Here is a 17235-nt window from a genome sequence, read left to right as displayed (position 1 = left end):
CGATTAAATATTGACAATCAAGCTAAAAAAAATGTGATTAATGTGAATAATGTGATTAACTGATTTTATCGATTGACAGCCCTACAAATAACACATACATACTGTATGTGGAAATTATGATGCTATTGTGGAATTACATTTTCAAGTTTACATTATCATTTTAATAAAGTCCCCTATGGGCCTCAAATAAAAAGATATTTTAGCTAAATAACATAAGGGTAGGTAGTACATAAAATGTTTTCTCAATTTTTCTAATGTAATAATATTCATTTATATTTATATTATAAGAGCCAGTAAACCACCTGGTGCCATTTGTGAGGCAAGGTAGGTTGCCGTATTTTGTTTTGTTTTTGGTTTTTAACCAGTGGGTCTGTCCCAATACCCATATTTGCAGTCAGGAGCACCTTTAATGGTTTCTATTCATTGAATTAATTAAACTGGAATTTACCCTCATTATCATATATTAAAAGGCAGGTAAACACATAAATCAAATGGTTACAACCAGATTATTATGCCTACAGAGCAGCAAGTCCATTTCCAGTATGCATTAGTGTTTGGACATAAACTTGTGATTCGGCTCTCTTTCATTTATTATTGACATTTATTGTGTAAAATGATTAAATCATGGTAAAAGACTAGAAGCACAAGACAGAATACATTATGTTTTTCATATAGTGCAGGTAATACAGTTTAATAACCACTGACCTTTTCGAATTTCACAGTTCCACACTGGTTCACGCTGTTGTTCCCCCTTCCTTTTGTAAAGGTGTGAGAGTGTCAGGTGGAAGTTCCTGTCTGGATTCTCTATGTACACTTCATAGAAATTTGGGTCTTGGCTATCATATCGGAGGGTTATTTTCTGTGCAAAAAATAAAAATACATAGAAGAGAGAGAAGTTAGTTTTTGACAAAATCAGATAGTCAAGTTAAATCTTGAAACTGTACCTCTGGGATAATTGCTGCTGTGTCTATGTCTGCTGTGAGGTTGAAACCCTGTTGCATCTTCAGGTACTTGTCTGGTCGTGGCTTCTTGATTATTTTGAATGCTCCTTTCTTCTTGTCCATTGTCTGGAAAAAAAATAATCAATATCAGCATAAAGCTGCTTCAAGGTTACGGTATCAAACATTGCCATCTGTGTTTTAAAGTACATTCATGAAGCAACAGTGTTTTAATAATAGAGTATTAGGGTCACTATTGGGAAAAAATAAAATGTGAGATTTCAAGAATAGTCATTGAGGAAAAGATCATGAGAATAAAGTTGTACATTCGAGAAAAAAAGTCCTATACACTTATCTGTCGCAAGTGCTACTGCAATAGCAAAAACTAAACACTGTAGGGATGTAATATTCTTAACACACCCACATCAGATTTACACACACAGGCCGGTGCTGTGAGATCACACCGCTGCGGCGTAATCGCCAATTACCGCCAGTTCAGTCAGAGCCACTTACGTTAAGGAATTGACCATCCATAGCAACTACACTACACAGTGAGATTTGGCAGAAAAGACTCTGCTGTTTAAGGGAGTTCTCAATGAATCAGAGCTGCAACAAGGATTCTGCAGAGAGAGCTAATCCCCCAAAACTAAATGATTTCATCCTCCTGCTTAATAAGTATTAGCACGGAGCACATTAGAACCCAATTTCCCTTAAATGCTCAGAAAGCCCTCCTCATCTGAGATGAGTTCAGACATCCTGGCAAGTTTCGTCAAAACATACAATATAAAGAATTAATCCTCATAATATTTACTTTATATTTTTTCCCCTCAACTACAACTTTATTCCCGTAACATTAAAACTTTTAAAATATTGAGATGTTATTCTCGCTATTTCACTTTTGTTTTCTTTCTGAACACTGGCACTAATACTCCGTTGTAGCTTTGGTATAGTTTTGAATGTTATGTTATGCATTTGTGACGGTAAGATATTCAGTAACCTGTTGTAGCGCCGGATCACGTGGGATCAGGTAAACGTGTAGAATGAGGTATGGTGTGTTGGGTTTATAGTATATTAACACGTTGCAGTTTATTTTCACTGGAAGGCCGACTTTCATCAGGACTGCTCTTGGAGAGAAAACTGGTTCAGACAGCTTGACATGGGACGATGTGACTTCAGACACTTTTTCCACAACATCTCCACAGTCATCTATGTGTAGGACTGCAAACCTGTCTAATAGAGTAGGGTTGTCATCTGCACAAAATACAAGCACACACAATTAGTGAGGAGGAAAGGATTGCATCAGTGTCTGTACACATGCTGTCTGAAATTTAAAAAGTCAGTACATTGTATTTTATGATTTTCTTCATGTCCACTTACGTATGCAGATCCAGTGTGGCAGGTACACCTCATCTAACTTCCCAGCAATGACTTTGATGTCTATTAGGGGACCTGCAGCCATGTATTTGATGCTTTCCATCCTCTCCATAGGTTCCTCCCAAGAGCAGAACTGGTACTTAAAGCTGACCTTTTGCTTACAGACCCAGCGCAAGCCAGAAACACCACATTCAAAGTTTCCTGCTTCAGACTGTAGGCTACAGTAAGTCGTGGAAAAGAAAACAAGTGAGTTACTTTTTGTCTGTACACATGAAGGGACACGACAGAATAAATGTAAACTTAGAGAGTATCTGCCTTGATTTTATTTGGCACCAAATGTAGCATTAACAGTATTATTGTAATATTGCATTCAAAAGAAGAAAAGAAGTATTTAGGACGTTATTTTTTACCTGTAAGTTGGAGATTCGTCTGCATCTGGACTGTTCACTTCAGGTTCAAGTTTAGTCCAGTCACTGGAGTCCTGCTGCAGAGGACAATCATTTTTACAAATAAGTGGAGATGTGTCTTTTTGCAACATCACATAAATGAACAAATGAATGAATGTAAGAGATTACCATAACGCTTCCACCAGCCTCAGGCTCCAAGCTTCTTGAAGGCCCTTGTGAAGACATACATGAATTTGTTTTAAATTATTATTCTGATATGTAAAATCACAGAGAACATGCTGAAGTACGTAGATATCAAGTTCTAGATGCAAGTTGGTATGAGGAAGAACTTAAGAGCAAAGGTGATGAGCTGGTGTGGAACAGAACCGAAGGAATTCTCCAGATTCAAACCATGTGGAGGTCTGATTTTTCCTATTTGGCACGTCTGTATTTGCTCCCAGATAATGGCGGAGTGGTCCACGCAGTCATGGAACCCTGGGACCCCTGCCTCTTAGCAGCTGGTGTCAATGTAGTTGTTCAACAGTAAGTAGCTGCGTGTGTCTTGCCACCACTGGAAAGAAAATCCTGCCTTCCACATCAAGTAGGACATTGAACTAGGGGTCGACCGTTAGCATTTTTACCATTATTGGATTGATTATTTTTTTATTCGATAGTCGGTAGTTGAGAAATGCACGACTTTGGTTGTGAAGCAGCCGCCGCTCTCTGTCTGCAGTCAGTCACCACTCTGTAGTCTCACTCACTTAAGCGGGCTAAGAAACTGTGTCTGTCCGTCTGTTGATCTCCTCTGCTCCGCTCCGTTTCAGTGCTATGGACAGCTCCGCGCCCTACACACCACAAACAGCGTTGTTGTTCTGAAACAACAGCTAAGCGATAGTCACATGTATCTCGGCCAATATTTTAGTTGTTTTTGCTATTTTTCTATGGATACATAAAGCTTAAACAGAGAGGCATCAATGAGCAAAAAAGAAAAAGAAAAATATGACTCAAAGATCAGTCGACGATAAACAAGACAGATTCAACTATATATTCAACTACATTAAACTGACGATTAAGCCTTGTATTAAAGGCCATGTATCAGATGTAATAAACACATACATAATATAAAAAACATTTAGACTGTTCAGTTCAGTTATGAATGATGAAAACAAACGCAAAGCTCAGCATTTACATAAGGGATAAGGGACTGAAAAACAGTCCGCCAGAGTCCGAGATCAGAACTGCACCCATAGTAACGGTCTGTTATACATAGTAACGGTCTGTTATACATAGTAACGGTCTGTTATACATAGTAACGGTCTGTTATACATAGCAACGGTCTGTTATAAAGACATAACAGACCGTCAGAATCAAGAAAGCCGTGTAATAAACTACAATATCATGCTTCTTTGGCGCCACCCGTAGGAAATGCGACCACATCGTAACTTTTATACGCAGTATTGCACACTTTGAATAGCGAGCCTTTCTCCAGTGTGTTGGTTTATTATAGTAAAAACAAAGACTACAACAATGAATCGATGATTGTGTGATGGTGCAAACCTTTAATGGATGGAGTGCACAGAATGTAAATGTTTGTGTCGGCCTTAGTGTGAAAGGTTTGAAAACTAAAAATCATCAACAAATATTCTGTATCTTTGTTTCATTTCGTCCCCGGTGTGAAAAGGCCTTTAGACATTTATGAAAAAGATGTTGTGTAATGGGACGGCTTCTGTAGAATTTGTCTTACCTTTGGATCCTGAGCTGATGTCTGACGACCTCTCTACCAGATCTCTCCTGTCCATCTTCTTAAAAGCCTCCCTGGTCACCTCCACAGACTGCTGGCCGTAGGTCTGCACCATCAGCTCCACTATTCCAACTCTGTCTGCCATCTCCATTCTCCGTCTTGGGATTATTGGGAGGCTTTTCTCCATTTCAATGGACTGCAGGACATGCTTGAATTTTTCGAGCTCCCCGTCATTTAAATCTTTCAGTGTTTCCAAAAGCTTCTCCTGAACTGGTGTCATGGTTCTTTCCTGATGGATTCAAAGTAGTCAGAGGGCATTTATGTCACATCTCCACGGTAGTGATGACACATTAACTTCTTTGCATACATGTTAAGCATTTAAGTCATGAAAGTATTGTAACAACTAATATTAACCACATTAGGCTCAATGATGCACCATATGATTCATTTAATTTCATTCTATGAACTGTTTATCAGTGATTGTGTTTTATTGACCGTCTCTAACTCTCTCTGACACTCTGCAACTAAAAGCAGGAATGAGCCACCTGATCACATGTTCTCATCACATGTTGTGGTGTTTCTGGTTTAAACACTTTTTAAACCTCTTTACCGTCAACATGAGGATCGTGGTCAACCTGTAACAATGAAATGAAAGCTGTGTAGTGTGACGTGTGTCTGATGTGACATTACTCACTTTCTGGATCGGTTTAGACGGATGTTTCTCTGAGAAGAAAGAAAATAGAAAATGACTCATGACTGACTGATAAATACTTTATACTACTGACTATAAACAACTCTGGTCAGATTGTGTTGCTTTTTTTAATAAAACACAAAATGAAAAATTAATTGCAAAACTCTAAAATCTGCTCAGCTCTGGCATAAAAATCAATCAGAGAGAAGTTGGACACCATATCATCAACATTAAATCTAAAGGACTCCGATACAAAAGCCCTGCAACAAATACTACCTTTAGAGATTATGATGCTCAAATTGTGTCAAAATATTTAAGTTACAATGCTGTCAAATTATAATAGTGTGTATTATATTATATATAATTGTATTATAATAGTGTGTCACAGAGGTGTTGATTGATGAAAGGTAATATCTGAAGTCAAAGTATTTGGTCTTGATGTACTGTATTATACTGTAAATTGTACCTGATATTTTGCTCCTCCTAAAAAAGGTTCAGTTTCTTTTAAAGGAAATAAAATACAAATAATTCACTGCTGCAAAATGAGGATTCAACTCAATGATTCCTGCAGTCAGAGTAATGAATGTGGTGATGTTGAATTGCTACCCGCCCTTTAATGTTTTCATATTTTTCATTGGTGATTAAATAAAGTTTGAATTATAAAATCTATTCATTAGACATTTATGAGAAACACATGATTGTGTAAAGTGACAGTTTTTGTCTTCTTTCTCTGACCTTTGAGTCCTGAGCTGATCTCTGACGACCTCTCTACCAGATCAGTCCTGTTCATGTCCATTAAAACCTCCCTGGTCACCTCCACAGCCTGCTGGCCGCAGGTCTTCACCATATAATCCACCAGTTTATCTGAACTGTCTGCAAAATACAGTACTCCAAATTGGATGTATGGGAGGCTCTTCTTGAAGAACGTGAACTTCAGCAACCGCTTGAATTTCCTGAGCTCCTCGTTACTCAAATCCTTCAGTGTTTTCAAAACAATCTGTTTCACAGCTGCAATTTTTACCTGAAAAATTAAAAGGATATGTTAAGCAAATGTGTTATTTCTCAACTGGGACAGTTAAAGATGTATTTCTTTGCCGTTCATCAGTGTCAGTGTTTTAGACATAGCGTAAATGTAATAAGATTTGTTTTTTCTGCATGATCACTGAAGACGATACATTAATATCTGTTCTATTGATTGTGTTTTACCTTGTTTTCTTTACAAAGTATTGTATGTGTATTTATTTCTTTAGCAACATCAAAGCAAAAGATGATTCCCTTTTCCCTTTAATTCCTATAAACTGATTACTACCACCTGATCTGACATAATATATCCTTATTTTTGTAACAGTGGTTAAAAGAAAGTGTTTTCTCTACTCGTTTTAATGGCTAAATATTACAAACTAGAATGGCACTCAGAGAGCACAGACCTCCGTCAACGCTGATGGTGTAGTCACAACCTCCGTGGATAATGCCTTTTCCTGAGTTTTTGGCCCATACCACGACAGTTTACCAAGTTTCATGAAAATCCGGCCAGTTTTTCTGTAATCGTGCTGACAGACAAACAGACAAATGGAAAAACAGACAAACCAAGCTGCAAACATAACCTGCTTTGGTGGTGGTAATACAAATAACTTGATATTTGTTCTTATCTTCAGTAGTAGAGCAGCAGAGCAGTAAATCTATCATAACATCAGTGGATAACATTATTACTGAAGAGCTCAACCTTAACACTGAGAACCATCCAATTTAAAACACTAGGTTTGGTTTGTATCATCATTTAAAATGTTCAAGATGAGGACGGTTTTCAACCTGCATCTATTGAATGAAAGCTGTGATGTGTAAAGTCAGACTCACTGTCTCTGACACTGCAGGTTGATGTTCATCCACAGACTGTTTCTCTGGGGAGAAAAGACATTTAAAATGACTCAGAGGATTATAATCTAATTTGACATGGAGAGTAAAATCAACTTCAATAAGGCTCAGTTACTTTAAAAGGAAATAAAACAAATTCACATCAAATCATAAACACCTCCACGATCTAAAGCTTTCCAACATGAAAGCCGTGCAGCAAATACTGAACTCATTAAACTGATAATATTCTGTGTGACTGTTGTTGGTTTAATTAATTCATTGATCCTGCCAACAGCTTTTTATATTTCACATTGCTGATGACACAGATTTTGAAGCAGTTTTACTTTTTTTCATGATGAATTATAAAATGTATTTATTAGACATTCATGAGGCACACGTGATTATGTGATGTGACAGTCTTACCTTTGAGTCCTGAGCTGGGCTTTGACAACATCTGCATCAGATCAGTCTTGTTCATTTTCTGTAAAACCTCCCTGGTGAACTCCACAGACTGCTGGCCGTAGGTCCACACCAGCCGATCCACTGTGTTTGCTTTGTCTGATGTGAGACTGAACATCGATGAGATGTCTGGGAGGTTCTTCTGTGAAACAATCGATGGCAGGAACTCGTTGAATTTCCCGAACTCTTCGTCACTCAAATGATTCAGAGTTTCCAAGAGCAGATATCTAACAGCTGCCATCGTTGCGACCTGAAATAATCAATACATTCATAACATAAATAAGTAAATCATGACTTTGGGTCTTATCATTATTTAAAATGTTAAAGATGACCACATTTTTAACCTGCATCTGTTAAATGAAAGCTGTGTTGTCTGAAGTCAGACATGTGACATTACTCACTTTCTGGATCAGTGCAGGTCGGTGTTCATCTGAGTGTTTCTCTGAGGAGAAAAGTGGTAAAAGTCATGAGTGATGATTTAACATCTGACAATAAACATTGTTATCAGGCAACATTACCTTTTCTAAAATTTACAAAACACAAAATTACACTTAACGGTTTCTATTTATTCCTCATTCCAGCGGATGAGGAACGGCTGATTGGTGAAGTTGAAATGAGGAGTTATCTGATACGACACCTCCTCATTTCACTACAAACACCTGAATAAGGTGACAGCAGGCTGGAGGGAGATCACCAGGAGCCTGATAGTTTACTGAGGCTACTGTTGGCTGTATTCTTTGTCATTTTCAGTAAATATCGCAGACTAAAACCTGTGTTTTCTGTTTAAAAAACACAAACGTTGGAAGAGAGCAAGTACTACTCCCCTATCTTTTAAGTGGTAACGTCTCTAGTCTGATCTGGACCGTACAGCTGATAGGTACGTGGTTTGTTTACATCGTGTAAGAGAAGTGCATATTTAAAAATGAGTGGACAGAAAGTGTCCGATGTTATTAGGCTATAAGTAAATATAAATACCACAAATCTATATTCTTATCTTGTTGGTTTGTGATTCTGTAAATAAGAAGACACAACAAGGTCGATATTATTCATTATTACAATAAATGATTAGTTCTACCTCATTATAAAACATATGGATGCATTTCTAGGGGGTTCAGTGAGCCCCCTGAACCAACGCAGACTGTATCTGTCACCCTCCAGGATGGCTTCACATCACAATGAAACAGATCAGTGTCTGACATCGACATTTTGTGATGGAGTACGACCCCACAAAGCCACTGGTGAAGAAGTTGTGAGCTTCCAAGGACCTGTAGGTCTTGAGGATGCACTGTGTGTAAAGCCCTGCGTGATGTCGCATGTCAAAACAGGCTAATGGCTTTGAGTAACATTAGCGCTGCTACTGTCTTGAACCTGCATGGAGTTCACTCAGATATTCAAGTCTATTACATCATAACATTATATGGCTGTTGGTATTGATATTATAAAGGTAAGTTTAATTCATCATATATTGAGTAAATGTAATAGTGTCACTTATCAGGCGATTCAACCAGATAGCAGAACATATCTGGGAATGACACTTCAGGCCATTTAGTCGGGTCATCTGTCCAGTCTTTTATAAGATATGGACAATCATCTACTCCGATTCTGTCGAATTTTTGTACGTAACGTTCTTTGTCGAGTGAGGACAAGGAGTCTATATAAGACATGGCACTTTAGTATGTAAATTTATGATATTAAAAACCACGCTTTCCGTGCATATCCAGGTGGGGGAAAAGGATTGTTTTCCCCCACGGAGACTCCGCCCTAAACCACGGCCCCAACTATGACAAGACACCGACTGAATGTATGCCAAATTGTAATTATATAGATTGTTGTTGTTGTTGGGAGGATTAAACCAAGACAGCTAATATGTGCTAGTCTCAGTTGTCACTTGTTGCCACAGTAAATATTCACTTATTCTGCAGCCTGATGGAGACACGAGTGTCAAACTCAGCCATTTATCCGCTTTTCTTCCTCACTAACTGGCAACTTGATCTCTGACAACACAGAGATACCACGTGACACCAACGCCGTTATACTATTGGCTCACAAGCCTTGTTAGAAGAGGGAACTGAATGTCAGATATCTTCCACAGAGATAAACCAAACATTCATTTTGGACCCGTCAACATTTTTTAAATGATTAATTCACAGTTCAGACTTTTAGTCGGCATAGGGCTGTAAAGGTTAAAGCAATAACGCGTTAACGCAAATTTGTTTTAAAGCTACTAATTTCTTTAACGCATTAACGCAACTTATGATGTTTAGGTTGTAGCGGGTTCAGTTTTAAAGCTAGAGAGAAGATACTTGCACAATATGAAACTAGGAAACCTGAGGAGTCCATTGGTACCAACCATGTCATTGGTTTTAAAGGAGGCTAAATAACACTCCAAACATATGATACATTTTCAAAGGGGTCCCTTGACCTCGGACCTCCAGATATGTGAATGTAAATGGGTTCTATGGGTACCCACGAGTCTCCCCTTTACAGACATGCCCACTTTATGATAATCACATGCAGTTTGGGGCAAGTCATAGTCAAGTCAGCACACTGACACACTGACAGCTGTTGTTGCCTGTTGGGCTGCAGTTTGCCATGTTGTGATTTGAGCATATTGTTTTATGCTAAATGCAGTACCTGTGAGGGTTTCTGGACAATATGTACATATACTACCATGTTGATCAGAGTATTAAATCCTTGACAAATCTCCCTTTAAGGTACATTTTGAACAGATAAAAAAATATGCGATTAATTTGCGATTAAATATTTTAATCGATTGACAGCCCTAATTCAGCACCTTTCTAAAAGCTCTGTGGATGTGTTATTTTTAAAATAATATTCATCTACATAAAAAAAACGTTATCAATATGACCTTTAAACCATCTCAACAGTCATGTCCCCTCTTCCAAAATATTTTCCATACCTCATATATATTATTATATATACATATATATTATTTATAATGTAAAGAGAAAAAGACATAGCTTAAAGACTAGTTGTCTTACTTTTGGGTCCTGAGCTGCTGCCTGACAACCTCTGCACCAGATCAGTCCTCTTCATCGTCTTTAAAATCTCCTTGGTCTTCTTCACAGACCGTTGGCCGCTGATCTGCACCATTAAAAACACTGTGTCCTGCATGTCTGTTATCTTCAGCCGCCACCACGGGATGCAATGTCTGACAAAGTCAGTTTCTCTCAGATCCACCTTGAACCTCTCGAGCTCCTTCACACTCAAATCTTTCAGTGTTTCCAAAAGCAGCTCTATAACAGACGCCATCGTTTCCACCTGGCAAATTCAAAGGAAATGTTCATGAGGCAAAAGTGCAAAAACTTCTCAGCTGGGATGATTACAGATTATTCTGGTCACATCTCATCAATGTCTGTGTTTCAGAAATGAGGATGTACTGAGTACATCAGCTATATCATAGCTCTATCTGATTACATGTGTACATTTCTCATCAAGGTGATTCTCTTTTATCCTCTTGATGAGTCATTTAATGATTTTATTTCTGTTAACTATTTCATGACTTTTTGTTTTATTGCCTATTTAAGGCGTTCCTCATGTGAACACAAGACAAACTGAATGCAGCTTCAGTTCTGAAAAAAACTTCTGATGAAAATTAGGAATTTGGTTTTGTTCATCATTTATAACATTCAAGATGAGGAAGATGTTGAATCTACATCTATTGAATGAAAGCTGAAGTGGTTAAAGTAGAGCTGCAACTAAGAATTATTAAAAAATGTTCAAAGTACAAAACAATCAGTGTCCAACAATCCAATGTACAAATACATATTATGTCTCTCTCTGTTGCTCCCTCCCCACCCCGTGTAACCCCAAGAACAAGAGGGATAAACAACAATTCAATAAATCAATAATGTGGCTTCACAGAAATAAAATTAAGAAAAATAAATAAAATTACATAAATAAATAAATACATTAACTCTCAGTACAGATGAAGACTTTTAAGATTTAAGATTATTAAAATCATAAAATCCACCTGAAACTACTTGAGATTCATTAGGCCTGACCCCAATGCTTCGAAGCTTCGACCGTTGCCATGGTAATCAACCAACAAATCAGTATTGGACTGCTTCATTTCTATTTATTTTTTATTTAAGTATGTAATAATAATGTATAAATCACAAAATAGCTGAATAAGGACAATGGACAATGACAGATGTGACATTACTCACCTCCTGGGTCAGTGCAGGCCAATGTTCATCCACACAGTGTTTCTCTGAGGAGAAAGGAAATATAAATGAATGATGGGAATTAATGTGAAGCTTATAATGTTCAGTTTTTGTGTTAGTGTATTTATTCATTAGTATATGTTATATGTTTATATGTATTATATATGACAGTTTCTGCTTCTTTCTCTTACCTTTGGGTCCTGAGCTGATCTCTGACAGCCTCTGCACCAGATCAGTCCTGTTCATGTCCATGAAAATCTCCTCAGTCACCTCCACAGACTGCTGACCACACAACTCCACCATCATCTCCACCATCATCTCCACCAGGTCTGCCCGGGTTGACTTCAGCAGTTGACTCTGTGAGACGAATGGAAGGTTCCTCTGGAAGAACGTGAACTGCAGCAACCACTTGAATTTGTGTAACTCCTCGGAGCTCAAATCATTGAGTGTTTCCATAAGCAGCTCTTTAACGGCCCTCATTGTTGCCACCTGGAACATTCAAGTATATGTTCATAGAGGAAAATATGTTTATTAGATTTTGCACCTTACTTTAGACATTTGAATGTTTCAAGATGTGTTTTTCACCTGAGCTACTGATAATTATCTGTTTGTTAGAGCAGAGGATGATTCTTTTTTCCTTCTACTCTTTAATATCTGTGACCTGAATGTTTTTTTAATTGTATTTCCAGGCTGTAACTCTGTCACTGTGCTGCCAAAAACTGAAATGAGCCACCTGATCTTAACATCAGATGTTGTGGTTGAATTAACTGTGCAAACAGGTGGCAGCACAATGAAGATACTTTCTCATTTTCATGTTTTGCATTTCGTTTAAAGGGACTGTTTGTAACTTTCAGAAATGCTTGTTAACAGCGACACCTGTGGCTGTTAAGTCAACGAAAGTCAGCGTCGGGCTCGCGCTTGTGCTCGCTCTAAATAGACATGAACGAGCATCACTCAAAACTGTGAGGTGACACACGTCAGCTAAAACCACAATATCACTCTATATTTCAGCTGCTTGGCAGTAATGTTAGCTGACCAGACGAAGGTCTCTCCATGAATCACTGCTGATCCTAGTGTTGGCTTTTCCTGCTTCAGGCCCGAAGAGAAACGTTATCGTCTCCGACCGCAGCCGGAGGGAGACACCGGCACCTGGTCGGAGACGATAACGTTTCTCTCTGCGGAGCCCCGTCACTTCACGAGACACGGAAAACCTCTGTTGGTCTGGAGGAGCTGCAGCAGTTATTTCTGCAAAAACGTCCAATGGATATTTACTAGATATTCTCAGAGCTAAACTAACTCTTCTGCAGTGTGTAGTGAGCGCGCCTGCATGTGAGGTGGAGTGAGCTGAGTGAAGGCAGGCAGGCAGAGGAGCAGAGTACAGCAGAGACTCCGGCCCTGGAGACCAAAGCTACGGTCTACCCCGCGTACTACGACCGCCACCAACACTGTTTTGCAAGACGGGCTTCCCTAGATAGAACTTTGAGGTTTTTGTGCTTCCGTGTAGTTTGTGTTGGAGTCTGATGGTACGTGTCCACAGGGAGTCTGAACAGCGCAGCCACATGCGAGCATATGCGAGCGCGCATATGCGAGCGCGCATGGGCTACCGACCCGGTAGATTTATACGTGTAAAAAGTTACAAACAGTCCCTTTAAGTCTTTGAAAAACTGTTTTAAATACAATGAATTGATAATAGCAACATTACTGAGCTCAAATGAATCTCAGCTTCAGTTTAGTGAGAAACATTTGATTTAAATCATGAGTTTGGTTTAATTTATCATCATTAATGTTGATATGATTTAAAACCTACATCTTATTGAATACAAGCTGTACTCTGTATGATCAGACAGATATGACATCACTCACTTTGTGGATCAGTGCAGACAGGTGTTCATCCACAGAGTGTTTTTCTGAGAAGAATGAAAGGAAATAAAAACGAGTTGGCATCAGGCAATACTTTCACTAAAAAAAAACAATACAAAGATATGAGGTCATCACATCATTTCATACAAACCTACAGCTACATATAATGTACCACTGATATTTTTGCCCATCTCCTGAAATATTTGTTTTCTACATTAATATAATCAATATTTATAATGTAAAGACCAGAAGATAAAGCTTATAAACTTATGATTTTAAAATGTTTTTGTCTTTATTGTCTTACTTTTGGGTCCTGAGCTGCTGTCTGACAACCTCTGCACCAGATCAGTCCTGTTCATCGTCTTTAAAAGCTCCTTGGTATTCTCCACAGACTGTTGGCCGTCGGTCAGCACCATTAAAAACACTGCGTCCTGCATGTCTGTTATCTCCAGCTGCCACTGCAGGATGTAACGTCTGACAAAGTAAGTTTGTCTCAGGGCATCCTTGAACATCCCGAGCTCCTTGTCACTCAAATCTTTCAGTGTTTCCAAAAGCAGCTCTATAACAGACGCCATCGTTTCCACCTGTCAAATTCAAAGGAAATGTTCATGAGGCAAAAGTGCAAAAACTTCTCAGCTGGGATGATTACAGATTATTCTACAAACTGTTTGTACGACTTTATTTTACTTCCTGGGTGTAACTCTTTCAAAGACTGTGCTACAAAAACTGCAATGAACCTCTTGATGTTACAACAGAGTGGCTGTTTAACCAGTTGCATCTTTTCTTCTAATATAAAAAAGTAAGACACACTCCTTTATTCTTTTTTTTCAAATATTGTGAACTTCTCTCTCTTGTCAAAGTTAGAAAACAAATCAAGAATAACATACTGTATATTCCCCTAGAGGTAGATATAACACAAGCTATTAACATTATTGGTAAATAACATTTATGCATAAGACTTATTGTGTGCATTATCAATAATAATGTTCAAGATGTAGATGATTTTTAATCTGCTGAATAAAAGCTGAGTGACGTGTCATTACTCACTCTCTGGATCAGTGAAGGATGCTGTTTCTCTGAGGAGAAAAGAAATAGAAAAAAATCTATCAGTAATTAATTTAACATCAGAATGAACATTTATGATACAAATTATTTCCTCCCAAAGTGATAAACCTCCTTAACAGTGACATAATAATATAATGTAGAGTCTGATTTTCCAACAGTGTTCATTTTAGATGTATTTGTTATTGTAATATACTAGTGGCTGTCAAAGTTAAGTGATAATAACACGTTAACGCAAATTTGTTTTAACGCCACTAATTTCTTTAACGCATTAACACAACTTGTGATTTTTAGGTCGTAGCAGGTTCAGTGTTAAAGCTAGAGTGACGATATTGGTATCATATGAAACTAGACAACCTGATGAATCCATCGGTACCAACCATGTCATACTAGCTTGTCACGAAGGAGGTTAAATAACGCTCCAAACTTATGCTAAATTTTAGCGAGGAAAAACTGGCATAGCCATTTTCAAAGGGGTCCCTTGACCTCTGACCTCCAGATCAGTGAATGTAAATGGGTTCTATGGGTACCCACGAGTCTCCCCTTTACAGACATGCCCACTTTATGATAATCACATGCAGTTTGGGGCAAGTCATAGTCAAGTCAGCACACTGACACACTGACAGCTGTTGTTGCCTGTTGGGCTGCAGTTTGCCATGTTATGATTTGAGCATATTGTTTTATGCTAAATGCAGTACCTGTGAGGGTTTCTGGACAATATCTGTCATTGTTTTGTGTTGTTAATTGATTTACAATAATAAATATATACATACATTTGCATAAAGCAGTATATTTGACCTCTACCATGTTGATAAGAGTATTAAATACTTGATAAATCTCCCTTTAAGGTACATTTTGAACAAATGTGATTAATTTGGGATTAAGTATGGAAAATCATATGATTAATCGTGATTAAATATTTTAATCGGTTGACAGCCCTATAATATACACAAACATAAAAGATCTGTTAAAACATGTTAACTCCAGCTGATCTATTTTCCTATTTTTACATAATACAGTACAATATAAAACAGATATGTTTACATATTTCTTGTCATAATCTGCCCTTAGGTTATGTTTTGTTTGTTCTAATGGATCCTTTCCATAATGTTGTCAGACACTTATAATAACAATCTGAGCCTGTCCGTGGCAAAAACAAGACCTTTTAGTGGACGTAAATGACGGTACCAGGTTGCCCCAAATGATTACATTACAGCTTGTTTATCAATACCGGACCAATTTCACAAAGTGTCCCCATTAGTCACTTAGACACACAAACATGAAATAGAGTCCACGTTGAAAAAGACTGAAGTTATCCTTTAAGGTTCATCTGAAAGAATAAGGTCTACATCTCATAGTTAAGAGATGACGTATTCTCCAAATGACATTCTGTAAAGCTCTCGTCTTTTTTTATGATGACATTTAGAGAAATACTCTTTATTGGCTTTCTTGTCAAGAGTGAGATGAGAAGATCAATGCTGCTCTCATGTTTGTACGCTAAACATGAAGCTAAGAGACAGTTAGCTTAGCTTAGCATAAAGACGGGAAACATGGGAGAACGGTTAGTCTGTCCACAGTTTGTGTTTTTTGTACCAATTAAACAAACAAGACATCAAATGTTAATTAGTGAGCTTCAGAGGTGCTGGTAGGCACATCTTTAACTTTGGACTGAGACGGGCTAACTGATAAATTAGGAGGTTTTATAGTCAGATTCTGGGGTTCTAGACAATCTGATCAATGACTGATCACCACTGGTGGAAAGTAACTAAGTACATTTACTCAAGTATTGTACTTAAGTACAAGTTTGAGATACGTGTACTTTGAGTATTACCATTTTGTGCTACTTTATACTTATACTACTCCACTACATCTCAGAGGCTGTTATTTAGCTTTGTTATATAGCTGTTTAAGTAACGATGCCTCATGACATCTAAAAATAATATGATTAAAAAAACAGAAGCCGTCCCATAACTTTATTTATTTGTATTATTACTGTCTATGGTATATATAGTATAGTGTATATATTACAGTAAACAACTGGATAAAAGCCAACATCACACTTAACGTAAAGAGCGTTGATGTTGCAGTCACGCTATATAGTCAGTGTCATGTCCTGAGGCAAGGCAAAGTTCTTAGAAATTGTTCTCACAAATTATGCAGAAATTAACTACAAGTGTTTACAGTTAGTGAATTACAGAAAATGTAAAATGTTCAACAGTTTTAACTTTATAACAAAAAGTGTAAGGTCTACATTTTACATGTATGAGAATATGCATCCTCAAAATGTCATTTGGTTCTTCCATCTCAGGTATAATTTTGTTTAGATTTGATATTCTGTGTCAGCACATACATTGGTTTCACTAAATATAATTTATCTCAATGGAATTCAATTTCATTGAGTTAAACAATGCTGTCAGTAACAGTCTAGTTCCTCTGGGTTTCCTCTGCTCACTTTAGATGTTCTAACGGACAATGGGTCGCAGATCCATCTGGCTGCCAGCGTTAGCTAGCGAGTTCAGCGGTGGTCCGGAGATAAGTCCAGTTTTCAGTCCTGACTCGGTACATCGTACGGCTCTCTGTCTGCAGTCAGTCACCAGTCTGTAGTCTCACTCAGGAAGAGGGAGTGAGATGGCGCCTCGACGCGGTCAAGAGATGTCCTAAGACTAGATTATCATAAGTTTATAAA

General features: G+C 37.9%; 1 protein-coding gene across 1 annotated transcript in view; it reads right to left on the bottom strand.

Annotated features, from left to right (window-relative positions):
• LOC141778417 (uncharacterized) overlaps nucleotides 1-17235 on the bottom strand; it is a 153609-nt gene that overhangs the window by 87593 nt on the left and 48781 nt on the right. Inside the window, exons 24-36 of the mRNA XM_074652666.1 lie at nucleotides 14535-14563; nucleotides 13792-14071; nucleotides 13491-13534; nucleotides 11819-12116; nucleotides 11631-11674; nucleotides 10443-10722; nucleotides 7842-7882; nucleotides 7405-7690; nucleotides 6985-7028; nucleotides 6558-6680; nucleotides 5866-6151; nucleotides 5134-5162; nucleotides 4443-4728 (exon numbers count right to left, since the gene is read on the bottom strand). Coding sequence (XP_074508767.1) covers nucleotides 4443-4728; nucleotides 5134-5162; nucleotides 5866-6151; nucleotides 6558-6680; nucleotides 6985-7028; nucleotides 7405-7690; nucleotides 7842-7882; nucleotides 10443-10722; nucleotides 11631-11674; nucleotides 11819-12116; nucleotides 13491-13534; nucleotides 13792-14071; nucleotides 14535-14563 — 2070 coding nt within the window. The remainder of the gene's footprint in view (nucleotides 1-4442; nucleotides 4729-5133; nucleotides 5163-5865; nucleotides 6152-6557; nucleotides 6681-6984; nucleotides 7029-7404; nucleotides 7691-7841; nucleotides 7883-10442; nucleotides 10723-11630; nucleotides 11675-11818; nucleotides 12117-13490; nucleotides 13535-13791; nucleotides 14072-14534; nucleotides 14564-17235) is intronic.

This window comes from Sebastes fasciatus, chromosome 12 (assembly GCF_043250625.1).
Source record: "Sebastes fasciatus isolate fSebFas1 chromosome 12, fSebFas1.pri, whole genome shotgun sequence".
Classification (NCBI taxonomy): Eukaryota; Metazoa; Chordata; class Actinopteri; order Perciformes; family Sebastidae; genus Sebastes; species Sebastes fasciatus.
This window is presented reverse-complemented; position numbering and strand designations above follow the sequence as displayed.